Below are 14,366 nucleotides of genomic sequence, written 5' to 3' on the forward strand. Positions count from 1 at the left end.
AAGTACTAGTGCTCCTCTTGGCCCTGGAACTGTGACTAGTGCCCCTGCTCCCTTGTGACCAATCACAAGTGCTCCTTTCCACTCTGGAACTGTGATCCAGAACTGCTTATAGGAAAGAGTTGCCAATTAGTGCCAGCTGTAGCCAATGTAAGCAAAGGGTTCCTTGTAATCTCTTTCTGACCAGTTGTCTGACCCCCCTTATTATCTCTAGGATGAGGGTTCCAGAAGCTCCTGTCACTACTGCTGCTACTGATGTCAAAGCACTGCTGGCCTGCTCCTAGATTGCAGTTAAAGACCTTAGTCTTGAAAAATGTCTCCCTCTGACTGTTGGCTCTGACATTCCAAATTTTGATTTGAGGAGCTATTTTAAGGTTGTTTAGAAGGGAATGGTGGGAGAATTTAGCTGGATTCCAGCCTGTGCTCTGCCATCTTGGTTTCTGCCTCTCCGTGTTATTAAGATAAAATGAGATAATGTATGTAAAGAACTTCCTGAACCTCAGAGTGTTATGTAAATGCCAATTATCATTATTATTTTATGTCTACGATAATAGGTTAGCAGCTGAGCTAGGATTTTAATCCAGATTTCCTGAGTTAAAGAGCAACCAGTGCTTCCTCCTCCGGTCTCTCTGCAGTCTTTCAGCTAGAAGGCTATGCTGGCCAAGGTATAGGGGAGCAACTACTAAAATACAGATTGTCCCCCAAAAAGAGCCTATTGTTGATGAACCAGATGCCTTGTCCAAAATTCAACAAATCCAAGGCAGAATTCACAATCTCTCAGCTTCCTGCCTACCTAAGACCTCCCTTCTAGTGAGGTCTTCCTTCTAGACCTCTCTTCCTTAATTTGGTCAAAGGCACCACCATTCCTCTAGTTTCTCTACTTTGTAACCTCAGCATTATCTTCAGCTCCCATTTCCCTCACTTCACATATCCAATCATTTTCCTTTGCAGCACCTCTTGCAGCTAATTCCTTCTCTCGACTCAAATAGCCACCACATTGGTTCAGATCTTTAATACCTCTCACTTGGACTATCATATTAGCCTCCTAAATGTTGTCCCTGCCTCATCTCTCCTTACTCCATTTATTCTCCATATAACTGTCAAAGAGGTCTTCCAAAAGTGCAGATCTGACCACACCATTCCTGTACCCAGTAAATCCCCCTGGCTCTTCACAACAGTAACCCAAAATATCTTTCTAGACTGATTATATATGGTTCCCTTTCCCTCATTTTGTGGTTCAGCCAAACTGGATTTCTCCCTGTTCTTCATACAAGGTACTATTTCTCCTATCTTCTTTTTTAAAATAATACTTTTTGTCTTAATTACATGTTAAAACAATTTAACAGTTTTTTGGGGGGAGTGAATGACTTTGCTATTATATCTTCTTGCTTTGGTATTGACTGTCTTCCATGCCTGTAATTAACTCCTTCCTCATTTCTGCTTTGTAGAACCCCTAACTTCCTTCAGGATAGACCTCAATACCCTTTTCTCTATGATGACTTTCCTGATCCCTCCAACTGTTAAGGTCCCTTCTATACTAACTACTATTTATTTAACTATCGTTTACCTTATATTTATTCTGCACACACACACATATACACCAACTTTCTGAGCTCCTCCCAAATGCTTGGACATAAAACAAGAGTTGATAAGGGTGGAGCTACCAACAGGCCCCTCTTTCAGTGTTTTCTGAAATCCCAGAGGTTTCAGACTTTAAGCTAGGGAAAACTATGCAGAGCTATTTTTGACCTTGACTTTGAAAGAAGGCCATGGAGAGAAGCCAAGGAAGTGACAAGATTCAGAGAAGCAAGCACAGATGACCAAGGACTGTGAGCTGGTAGATGGATGGAAAATGATGGAGGCTGGAATCACAGCAGTGTCCCAACTGGGGTCAATGTGATGAACTCTACTACCATGGGTTGAGCTGAATACAAATCAAACATGGCTGCTCCTCAGTGAAAGAGGCAGCCACTGAGGAACCAGGGACAGAATCCCAGAATTAACCAAAGACCATCTGAGTTACAGGATCAGGGTTATTAGAGAGACTGTTTAGGCTTTTTCCTCTGTGTCTTCCTCGGGGACAGAGACCCTTTCATCTATCATCCACCTTGGTTACTCCCTTGCTTTGCCTAATGGAGAAATGGATGGAGGGGGAGTCAACTTTGCTACTTCTGACTCCCCTATCTTTCCTGTGCCCCACTCTGCCCCCCTCCAACCCTTACTGTTGGCAGTAGACTATGGTTGCTTTTAAAACTACTATTTTGGCAAACCTTATTATTTTAATTGTTTTCTCCAGATGTCTAAGTATATTAAAATCTGGATGGCCATTTGATTTTGTGCCAATTCTGCTTACTTGAAAAGTAGCAGTGAGATTGCTGAGAAGGGACAAAATCCCAAGAGGGAAGCATATTTAAATTGTTAGGGTTTTAAAAATCCAAATTTGTATTTTGTCAGTGAAAACCAGGGCCTCAGCTGCATATTTAATTGAGTGTACAGTATTATTTGTGGAAGAAAGAGAATATTATTTGGCAAACTTTTCCTGAGGCTTGACCCAATAAGAACTTAGGATGTAATCAGGTAAAATGTGGGTACCATATAATAGATCCATTCATTGGATGAATGATGGCCTGCCTAGCTTGATAGCACCATTGGACACTCATACTCATTCATATACATACATGTTGTCTCCCTTGATGGAACACAAGCTCGTCAAGACCTAGCACCAGTGCCTGGCACATACTAGGCTCTTAGTAAATGCTTGCTGATTGATTTATTATTCATGTACCTGAACCAAAGATCTGAGTGGGAGGAATCTGAAATGATGGCTCAGTCCTCCAAATCATAGCTCAAAATTTTGGAAAAGCACTGAAAACAAGTCACACTGACACCATTCCACAAAGATAGCTTTTTTTTTTTAATTTTAAAATTCTGCTTCTGAAAACACAGTATGACAGAAAGCATTTATATACACCTGTGGTGTTTTTGGTATGATACAGTATTTAATACATCCACTGTTTTCTGCAAAAAATCTCGCATTGTCAGACAAAAAACAAACTCCCCTAGACAGAAAATACAGCTAAGGCACAATTTTTTTTTTGTTGTTGTTCTGCTAAATGAAAGACAGAAGGGTGCAAAAATGGGTAGTGCAATGATTGCTGGAGATCACATTCTACAACATGAAAAAAGCATTTGGATTTTTTGAAACTTGGATTACTGGTCAATTTCAGATAGTTTAGTATCTCATAAAATAATCCTTTAAATAAATAGCAAAATATCTACATCTTTCAATGTGTGCCATTGGAATTCTTTTTTTTTTATTATTTAACTTTACTATATTTACATGTTCTCTCTTTTAAAATCAATAGATTACAAAATATTTCTGTACAGTTTTATGCATATTATGATCTATAACAAAATAGTTATTTTTTAAAACTATATCACCACCTGTCTCTGAAAAATGAGGGGACAGTAATAACTTATGATGAGGCCATTAACAAACACCCCAACAAACCAACAATAACAACAACAACAACAAAAAAGACAGGAAGAACTAGAAAGACTATTCCATTCAAAGCCAATGAGTTTACTATGAAAATCTTATTTTCTGTTGTCTTTGGGCTGGATCAGATGGTGAGGAATCAAAACAAAAGAGGTTGGAGGCTAGAGGGATTGAGAGGGTGGCACCTCTAAGATCAGCTGGGAATATTTAGTGCAATCTTTCTCAAGCCAATGATACTCAACAAGGGCAAAAGGATAAACAACAGAGATGCTGATTTACCCTTGAGTGAAGTTCATAAAGTTACCATGTTTTTAAGGGGTAAAAAGGAAAAGCTCAATGTTAGCACTTTTTAGGTAATTAAGTCAACCCGTTACAGCTACAATATGCTGTAAGAGAGTACTTCCAGAGTATGCTATGGTTTATAAGAGCATCCAAACCTTTATTTTGCCCGCAGGAACAATATAAGGTCATTTTTCTTTAAGACTGAATTTATAAGCAATTTCCATTATATCTGTGAAACTGTAAATTGATGGGTTCCCCAGTAGGAGGGATAGCAGCAATCTCAAGGTGCTTTCTGTGATGTTGGCGAAAATCTGAAGAGTAAGACAACATCCACATTTCCAACATGATTTTAAGGCCACATTTCAAAAAGGAGGAACCTAAGGCTTTATTGTGTTGTGAGATGGAAAATGATATGCTCTGAAGAAGTGGGAAGGGGATTGGAGTCAGTGAGGCCATAGGCCTTCCTTTTGAAGGGGGAGAGGGGCTCTTCAGGTGCAGAGAGACCTCTATGGAATGGGGGAGACATTAGCAATCCAAATATTCCCAGCCAAGAGGAAGGGACTCATTGCAGACAGAGAGGCCCAGTCTCCCTCAAGGGGCTTTGCAACAACAGAACCAAAGACAACTCGTTAACAATATACAAACTGGGGCGCATTTAACCGCGCTGAAAATTGGTACTCTGTCATCAGAGGAACCTGTACAGGATCTTGCTGTTAGTTAGGCAAGGTTATATGTAATACTTTGAAGTGTTTGACAGTGAGAAACAGAGAGAATTTGCATAGATTGTACATTCAGCTCAAGGAGATTTCGGATATCTTTTTCTCCCCCCTCCCTCAGGTAAACTTCTTAGCAGACACTGTGAGGTAGCACCTGTGGTAGAACTCATGGGCAAAATAAGGTAACTGAGGCAGAAGCAAAAAAACAGATGATTGAGCTAGACTAGCCAGCTGTGTGTGAACAAGAGGGCAGCCCTAGTTTCTACTGTCTTGGCTGTTGTTGGACAGTAGCAAGCCAAGAAGTGAAAAAAGGCCTGAATACTTTTGCCACTAGGTGGACACCACAGATTGGAATGTCTATGCTAGATAAAACCTGTTTCAGGAGTCTCTGCTGTTGGGGCTGGAGGAGTTTTATGAGTTTGTCTAATACCCTATCTTTTTTGTCCTGGTAACTTTGGACGCTTTTCTTTCATTTTAAAGTTGTTTGAGACAAGAAATCCTCAGCCAAGTGGGCTGGAGGATTCTAGGTAGGATATATAGCAGCAATGGCTGCTGATGGTTGAAGATGTTCAAATCCTGTGAACTCTCTGTCTCATAACTGGACAATAAAAGTGGATAAGAGACAGGGGTTGGGAATCTCTGCTGTTCAACAGTTGTTTTTCATAATTGTAATTGGCTCCATTTCCAAAAAGATAGCCAATGACTTTAGTGTATGGTTGGTATGTGTGTGTGTGTGTGTTTGTGTGTGTGTGGGGGGGGGAGGTGGTGGCAGATGAGGGTATAGTGTAATCTGGACCTGTGATTTCATCCATATTAAAAACCATTGGCATGGAAAATCCCTTCATTGGTACAGACCACCAACTCAGAGTTTTAGAGAGAAATACTGAGAGGTTAAGTCACTTGCTCTTAGTGGCACAGATAGGTGGTATCTGAGGGAGGATTTGAAACCAGGTCTTCATGGCTCCAAGGAAGGTCCTTTATCCACCATGCTCTTGCCTCTCAGCCAGCACTCAACAGAGGTAAACTCCTTATCTTTTTTTCCAAATTTATGGGCTGGAGCAAATCATTCAGGGGAATAATTTGGGGAGGGGGTATATCTTGAATCATTTCCCACCAAGGCCATGAAGTACAATAAGCAACAACACTGGCAGTTGGAATGGGAACTGATGTTAACTATCTTTTTTTCCCCCTTTCTCTTTTTAGAAGAAACTGTCTACTGGAATGAACACAATGGTGTGTTTAAGATGGGTAGTATATATACATATTCATATATCTATGCATGTATACAATAGATGTACATACACATATCTACATGTGTGTATATGTGTACAAGAAGTCTCCTAAGTCCTAGGAGGGGTAAAATCATTATTTGCTTCTTTCCTAATATTTCCTTTCTTTGTTGCTACTTGCTATTTTTTTTTAAATGCTGTGATCTGTGAGGCTTTTCTGTTTAGCAGCAAATTCTTATGAATGTGGATACATGACTGATTTACGGGCAGCCAGAATAGCACAAGTGGTGCTCTGGACAACACTGACAACTCTTTGATAGCGCATATGGAATACTGCCTTCCACCAGTCAGCATAGCTGCAAATGTTCACCGGGAATAAATGCTGGTTACCTTTGGGTGGCTATTAGAGGACCATATCTGTCCCTTTCCCAGTATCATGAAGCCAAAGGAAAAATAGATTCAGAATTTGGGGATGGTAGTGTCCCATAGCGGATAGAGAGCTGGCCTTGGAGTTAAGAGGACCTGGGTTCAAGCCCTGCTCTGATACATACTAGAAAAGTGACCCTGGGTAAGTTGCTACCTTTTGTACTCCCTTAAGACTATAAGGTACAGAAGATAAAGGGATAAAGGGAGTTTTTCCACTTTCAGTTTCCTATACCAAATAAAACCTCAGGTCCAGACTAAAAACAAAAACCTAAAATTGTAATCTTGGTTATATCTTCAAAGGGAATAAGTTTAAAAAAAATTTTTTTTAATGTTCTTAAAGCAATAGTATCTAATTCTAATTCTATTTCAACTTGTTTCGACCTTCATAGGAACAGAGTCTGGGAGAAAGGGTGGGTATCCCCAAATACTGTTTTTTGGTTCCTCTGGTAGGTGTTCTTGGCCAGGCACTCCTGGGCTGATTTATGAAAGCCTTCATACAACCACAGGGCTCATTTGCATCATAAAGCCAGTATCCAAGGGCACTAGCTCACAATTCACAAGTATGTGCTAATGTGGGACTTGGGTGGAGCCTCCTCCTCTCACTGAGCTGCTTTTACACACTTCCTTTCCTTGTGTCCTGTATCTTGCATGTTGGCTTTAACATTCCATGGTTCACACTCAAGTCTCAATCTACTGTTTCAAATAAAAGCCTCTCTGGCCAATTAAGGCTGTGCTTTCCTGGAGGAGGGCTCATTACAATTTGAAAAACCACACTGAGTTATTTCCCTTCTCTTTGATGTGACTAGAGCTATTCTGTCCACATGCTTGCAGATCACTGGGATGAATTCTGGATTAAAGGTCCAAAAATAGGAAGCAAGGGGTGGAAGGCACAACTTGCTTGGGGATTTCCTTCTGTCTAAACTGGACTAAGAGGGTTAGTAAAAATTTGTCCAAGGGGCCATCTAACAATATGTGTGTATGGAGGCAAGCTTAGATTCCTTCACTCCTCAACCCTACCCCCACCCTATTCTTTGACTTGATAAACCATCTCTTCAGCCTTGTTATGACCAGTAATTACCCCAGACACCCTGCTCTGCATTGAAAGTTTAGATTCCAGGGCAAACAATACCAAAGTAAACAAAACCTTGTGCCCAAAGAAATGTGGCTTTTCCAAAGGGTTCTCAAAATAATCAAATCAGTCTCTGAGTAGGAGTGAGGAAACAGGCTGAATGTTCTCATTTGGAAAAATGCTATCATGAAGTCTTGGTGCAATTGGGCTCTCATTTAGAATTCTCCTTTTTACCAAATGTAACATCTACAAAGATATATTCTCTGGTCCCAAAATGTAAAAACCCCAATGGGTGTTCCACATCCCAACCTACTTTCCTACAGCAGGATGTATGGGGAGTTAAGTTAGAAAAAGAAATTCACAGCTTGGACTGTCCCAGAACTAACTCTGGGGTTTCTCCACTCATTCCAGGATTTTAAAAGTCAGAAATGTCATTGAACTTAATAGGTACAACTTCTGGGTGATTGTAGGCTGATATCAACCACTTTGATACAATCAGGCTCAGGCCTAAAAGTCACCACAAATAATACTGTTACAATTGTATACAGATACTGAGCGGGCTGATTGAAAGAAAGGTTGTAGAAAAATTTTGTTATTTTTGCTGCTTTAAAAACCAGAATGTTCAGTAAAGCCCTTGCTGTCATATTTCCACAGAGAAACTGTGTGTAGAAAAGTATCTTGGTTTTGAAGTTTTTAACCTCCTGCACAATTGATTATGTATTGATACATAAGCAATATGGGACTTCTGTGAAACTGAGCCCTAAGGTTTCTGAAAGCCCCTTTGTTTCAGTGACCAAGGAATCACTGAAGTATTTCCATATAAACAATTCAATTTTGTCCAGTCAGCCTCACACATAGGATAAACTAACCTTCTTACACCATTTTCCTGTCATCTCACTTCAAATCTGGGCTCTAGAAGTGAGATTTGCTGGACGATATTCATCAGCAAATGGACAGGAGATAAGAATGATCCATAATGCAAGGTTTGAAAGGGAAAGAAAGGTCCAGAATGGATGAGCTGCAGTCTCTAGGCGCCTCCCTGGCTTTGGGGAGAAGCTACAAGACACAGAGTACAGAGGACTCAGGTCCAGAGCCCTATGGGCTTGGATTGGGAGGACCTACTGCTTTCACTGTGGGCTTGGATTGGGAGGACCTACTGCTTTCACTAGGGGCTGGCTAGGAGAACATTTTCGAGGGCATCAGCCTACTGTTGATATGGGAGAGAATGAATCTGTCTCCTGCTGACAATATGGGTGGAAACACACCAAGTGTTCCTGACACCCTCAGGCCAGCAACAGTCACAAATTGAGAAAACTGAGCAAAAAAAGAAGAGTATGTGTCTTGGGAGTGGGATGGGGCTGACAAAGAGTGGGGAGCCTTTTGTGAATAAAGGCAGCTTTAGTTAGTAAGATAACATAATTGTCAAGCTGCAAAAAACAGCACCTACTAATTAGTCATTGACTAAAACATATAAATAATAAATATCTAAAGTGTTCCTTCTATGCGTCCTTGTTTGCATCCCTGGCTCCATACAACATTTAATGCTCTTGACATAACATCAGCACAGCTGACCTCACTATTTCAAGTCCAAAGCAAACTTCAGCAGCTTCAAACCAACACTGTGGAGAGAAACAGAACAAGGGCTGGGTGCTCTGTTTAGGTCATTTTTGCAACCAAGTGTGCAGTTTTTAAAAGGGAATTTCCCCTCAGGGAGTGGTAGAGGATGATGGAGGTGTCACCCTAATGGCTTACTCCTCTCCAGTCCGAATGGGAAGGCCACTCGATGGGATAGTTCCTTGCCTTGATTGTCACAGACATTCACTTTGTTGAACTGAAGGAAAATCTTGACCTTTCTGGCAACTCAAGTAATTAGAAACTTAAAAAAAAATACCTCCAAATAAATGAAGATCCAAACTCCAATCTTATCCTTCACGATCTATGTAAGGTATTCCATTTGGCATTGCATGTAAGAAAGCAGATATCTTTAAAAACTTGGTTGGAAAAGGACTTTCAAAATATTCTGGGTCAAAAAGTTTAGGTCATGCAATTTGGTCACACATAATAAGCACCGATCATGCACCTGGCAAGGTTTGGCCTTGAAAATGGAAGAACCCTTGCAGGTGTCTGGCATTGTTCTGATTTTTAGTCAAGGGACTTTATTCTGTCCAGTGTCTCATTCATCTCAAACAAGCTGCACATGTCAAATTCCCATTCTTCAGAGATTCAAGCAAGTATCGCTTGAAATATCTGAGAGACTGCATGAGGTAACTATTTGAACCATTGCTATTGTTCCAGCTTCTGACATCCATCTGCCTATGGCCATAGACAGCTAATAGGATTGAAACCCTCAAATTTTCACCTGTGAATGCACCAAGTATCTGCTCTGCTTGTACGGAAGTGTGGCCATCATTGTAAAATAAATATGGCAAGTATCATTTCCTGCCCATCTGAGCTATAAAGAAAAAAAGCCCATCTATTAAATGGGTGGTAGAGAACCCTCAACCCCTGGGAAATCACTTTGGGCTTTTTTTCCCCTCTAAGCATTCTGGGTGATACTGATGGATTTGATGAATACCCATACGGGCTTTTTGGTTGTCAGAGGAGTGAACATTTTTATCAGCTGCTTTAAATTCCCAAGTCCTTTGGGATCAGACAAAAGACTGAATCCAAAGTCTATCTAGATATCTGGCCAAGGAGAATAGCTTTAAAGAAGCAAATGAGGAAAAAAAAATGTAAGATGTTAGGACCAGGGTGGGGCAATCTACCAATCTCCAGAGCTTATTGGCAGGGAGAACAATGCCAGGCTCCAACTTTAGTTCTTAAACTCTAGACCTCACACTGATTGTGAATATAAAAGTTCCCACCTGGGAACTACTGGTTGGTAGAGGGCTGGGGGTGAGAGAGGTTTCAGAATCCCCTGTACTCAGGGTGAAAATTCCCTTTTAAATTCTACAGCACGACCAGATGCTACCTCAGCCGACCATCGGGTTTAATGGCCCCAAGCTCAGACTTGGGGTCTGAGCTCAAGGAACTCCAGGAAGTTTGGCTGCATGTTTGCATTACGGGGCAGGCGGTGGGCCCAATGGCACAGATATCCACTGCAGACCAGACTCCTCCAACTAACGAGTCCACCCAGCTCTCCAACTTTGGGCCAGTGGTGGCTGCATTCCTCCGGGCTTGCTCCACATGGGCTAAGTTGATAGGGATATTGAGGACTGGGTTCAGGCCCTGAAAGCTCTGTTCCATATAGGCATTATGAGGAGGTCCATTGTGTAGCTTCAAGGACTCATCTGAAAATCCAAAGGGGAAAAACATGGTATAAATTAGTAAGTGCACAATTTATTATTTTCATGATTGTTATTATTTTTGAGACTAGGTTCCCTTTTCTCTGCTAGGCTAGAAGCTCAGCAGCCACTCACAGGTCCAATTCCAAAGCTGATTGGTTTGGGAGCTCTGACCTGCTTAATTTCTGACCTGGGCTGATTCGTGCCTCTTCAGGCACGCTGATCTTCCTCCACTCCCTCACTATACTTGGTGCCAGACTTAATGTGGACACCCAATAGACGTTAGCCCTACTTTAGCAGCTTAGAATTCCTGAGCTCAGGAGATCCATCAGCACCAGCCTCCCCAGCTGCAGGTATCACAGGAGTGTGAGGTACCATGACTAGGGAATGCATCATTTCATATAGAAACCTGGGCATGGAACTAGGAGAAAGGACTCCTAAGTTCAATGGATATTCCCTGGTAGAGTCATTGTCCTCAAGTGTCAATTAGACAGTAGCTCTTCTCCAGCAAGGATTGCAGGACCTTAGTTTTAGAGCTGGCAGTCACAAGAGGCCAAATAGTCCACCCTCCCCCATCCCTCCCTGCATTTAACAGGTGAGGAAACTGAAGACAGGTTAAGTGCCCAGGGTCACACAAGATGAGTGACAGAGACAGCGTATGAACTTGCGTCCTCTGACTTAAAATCCCAAGGGCTATTTGTACTATGCCACACTGATTCCCAGGGTGACTCCAAATTAATCCATTCTGCTCACAGTCTAGTACACAGTCTTCATAACATTGTTCTTACACTTAAATTTTAATGCTCACTTCCAGGATAAGAAGAATAGGTTACTTTCTTCCTCTCCAAAGCTGATTCTTTTCACGGTGGTCTAGATCTTATCTTTTCTCACCTTCCCTACATCTTCCTTTTTGTGTGTGTGTGTGACGGGATGGGCTAGAATTTATATAGAGCTGTAAGTTTTGCAAAATACTTTATGGGCAGCTAGGTGGAGCAGTGGAAAGAGTGCCAGCCCTAGAGTCAGGAGGACCCGAGTTCAAATCCAGCGTCAGACGCATATTAGCTGAGCAAGTCACTTAATCACGTTTGCCTCTATTTGGTCTGGACAATGAACTGGAAAAGAAAAAGGCAAACTACTCCAGCATCTTTGCTAAGAAAACCCCAAATGGCATTACAAAGAATCAGACATGAGTAATTGACCAAAAAAAAAAGTATTCTATAAATATTATCTTATTTGATTCTTACAATGCTCCTGGAAGGCAGGTGCTTTTATCATCCCCATTACAGAAGAGAAAACTGAGGCAGAGGCTAAGTGACTCACTCAGGGTCACAAAGAAAGTGTCAAAGGCCAGATGTGAACTCAGGTCTAATGCTCTATCTATTGCATTAGTGTTCTAGCTTCTTTAGTAGCTTCAACTTCTCATTATCTTTAATTTTATTTTTAATATTTCATCTTGATATTATAGTCATTTTGAGACTCCTCAATATTTACCTTTCTCTCATGACAAAATAAATTAAGCAAAAATATCTGATACAGTGACTTCTGTCAATATTTTGTTTTAGTAGTTCTCTGTCTCTTTGCTGTAAGGGGCAGTGGGGGGGGTGGTGCTACATTATCTGTTCTCTAGGACTTTCTTTGCTTTTTTTCATTGTGCAAAGTTTGACTTCATTTTAGTGGTTTTTTAAAAATTTATATTTACATGTTTGTTGTCACAGTGTGCAGTGTAACTATTTTGTATCAGTTCACATGTTTCTCTTGATTCCGTAGATCAAATTGAAATAATACTTGTAAAGTGCTTAGCACAGTGCCTGTGGGCACTTAAAAATGCTTATTTTCTCCCCTTCCTCGTATGAGTAATTTTAAATTTATACACTACAGGAGTTTTTTTTTGTTTGTTTGTTTGCTTTTGTTTTGTGCCATTCCTCAAGAAATAGTTACCCACTTTGTTCCTAGGTCACTAGAAACAGCTAGGTGGTACAGTAGATACAGCAGTGGGCTGGGAGTCAGGAAGACCTGAATTCAAATTCCACTTTTGACACTTACTGTATGACCCTGGGAAAATCATTGAACCTCTGCCTCAGTTTCCTCAACTAAAAAATGAAAATAATAACATTTATGTCCTGATGTTGTGAGGATAAAATGAGATAATATTTGTAAATTGTTTAGCACAATGCTTGGCAGATAGCAAGTGCTTAATAAATGCTAGCTATTATTATTATTTATTGTTATTACATAATATACGACATTTGTCTGAACTTTATTTCTGTCAAACTATTTTCTAGTTTTCCCCAATAGTTCTTGTCAAAAAGCAAGTCTTTACCAATAATTTACGTTTTTGGATTTATCAAACAGTTGATCACTATTTTCAATTACTTCAGTTTCTTGCTTATCTGCTCTGTTTCACTGGCTATATCTGTGCTTTTAACATCTCATTTCTCATCTGGCTGCACTACTCTGGGACATCCCCTGCTACAGCTACAGCTACAGCTACAGGAAGATCAATATGATGAAAATCTTCTCATCTTAATACATCCCAGCAGCCTTAGTGCTCCACTTCATCACTACCCTGTGCCTCTCTGAATGGAGGGTGAGACCAGGAACTCCAAACCTCCATTTAAGGAGGGAGCTCAGCCCAGATCTCCTCCTTCCTCACTTGCCTGTACTACTTTGGGACTTCTCCATCCTCCTGTGTGGGTACCTTTCCTGACTCTCATCTCTAGCTTTTCAGCTTCCTTTTGTATGTTGTCTCCTTTCCGCATTAGACTGTAATCTCCTTGAAAGCAGAGGCTGTTTTTCTTTCTTTCTTTCTTTTCTTTTTTTTAATTTGTATCCCCAGCATTTAGCACAGTGCCTGGCATGTAGTACGCACTTAATAAATGTTTATTGACTGAGTGACTACCAAATAATTCTGATGACAACCGCTATACAATAATATTAGGTATGGCAATGCTATTACCCCTTTCACCCATTTGTATTTTTTTTCATTATTTCCTCCTTGAGATTATAGTTTTTCCAAATGAACTTTGTTAATATTTTGTATAGTTCTATAATGTATCACCTCAGTAATTAGATTGGCAAAAAACTAAATTTGTAAATCAATTTAAGTTGCATTCTCATTCATTCTTATATTAGCATGTCCCAAACATGAACAGTGAATCTTCTTTTATTTCTATAAAGAATGTTTTGTAGTTTTATTTATATGAATCTTGCATATATCTTGATGGGTGAATTGCCAGGTATTTAATGTACTTTATAGTTATTTTAAATGGAATTTTTCTTATTTCTTTTCCTGGATTTTCTTAGTACTATGCAGAAATACTGAGGATTTCTGTGGATTTCTTTTATATTCTGCTACCTTGCTGAAGCTGTCAATCACCTCAATTAGTTTCTTTGCTGATTCTCTGTTTTCTAAGTACATCATGTCAGCTGTCAATAGAGATAATTTTGCCTTCTTTTTGCTAATGTTTATATCTTGAATTTTATTTTATTGTGTTTCTGCTAGAGATACAATATTTCTAGAATTATGTCAAATAATTGGGGAGGTTAGGAATACCTTTGCTTTATCCCTATTTGTATCGGAAAAGCTGCTAGTGTTTCTCCATTGCAAACAGCTCATGGCCTTAAATGTATGTTTTTGATTATATTGAAGAAGGGCCCTTCCATGATTGTATTTTTTATTTTTTTTAAAAAACATAAATACAAGCTTTTTTTTTTTTTTTGGTCTAAGGCTTTTTGTGCATCTATCGAAATAATCATTTGGTTTTTGTTATCTTTGTTGTTTACATTATTAATTATGCTAATTGTTTTCCTAATGTTGAATTATTCTTGTATCTGTACTTGGTCATAGTAAATTATTTTCTGCAT

At 40.0% G+C, this 14,366-nt stretch overlaps 1 protein-coding gene across 1 annotated transcript in view; it reads right to left on the reverse strand.

Annotated features, from left to right (window-relative positions):
* Positions 1-2,872: 2,872 nt before the first annotated feature.
* Positions 2,873-14,366, reverse strand: part of XYLT1 (xylosyltransferase 1) — a 326,870-nt gene continuing 315,376 nt past the window's right edge. The window contains exon 11 of the mRNA XM_027839087.1: positions 2,873-10,508. Coding sequence (XP_027694888.1) covers positions 10,186-10,508 — 323 coding nt within the window. The 3' untranslated portion in view covers positions 2,873-10,185. The remainder of the gene's footprint in view (positions 10,509-14,366) is intronic.

The sequence above is a fragment of the Vombatus ursinus genome, unplaced genomic scaffold (genome assembly GCF_900497805.2).
Source record: "Vombatus ursinus unplaced genomic scaffold, bare-nosed wombat genome assembly UNPS02014832.1, whole genome shotgun sequence".
Lineage (NCBI taxonomy): Eukaryota > Metazoa > Chordata > Mammalia > Diprotodontia > Vombatidae > Vombatus > Vombatus ursinus.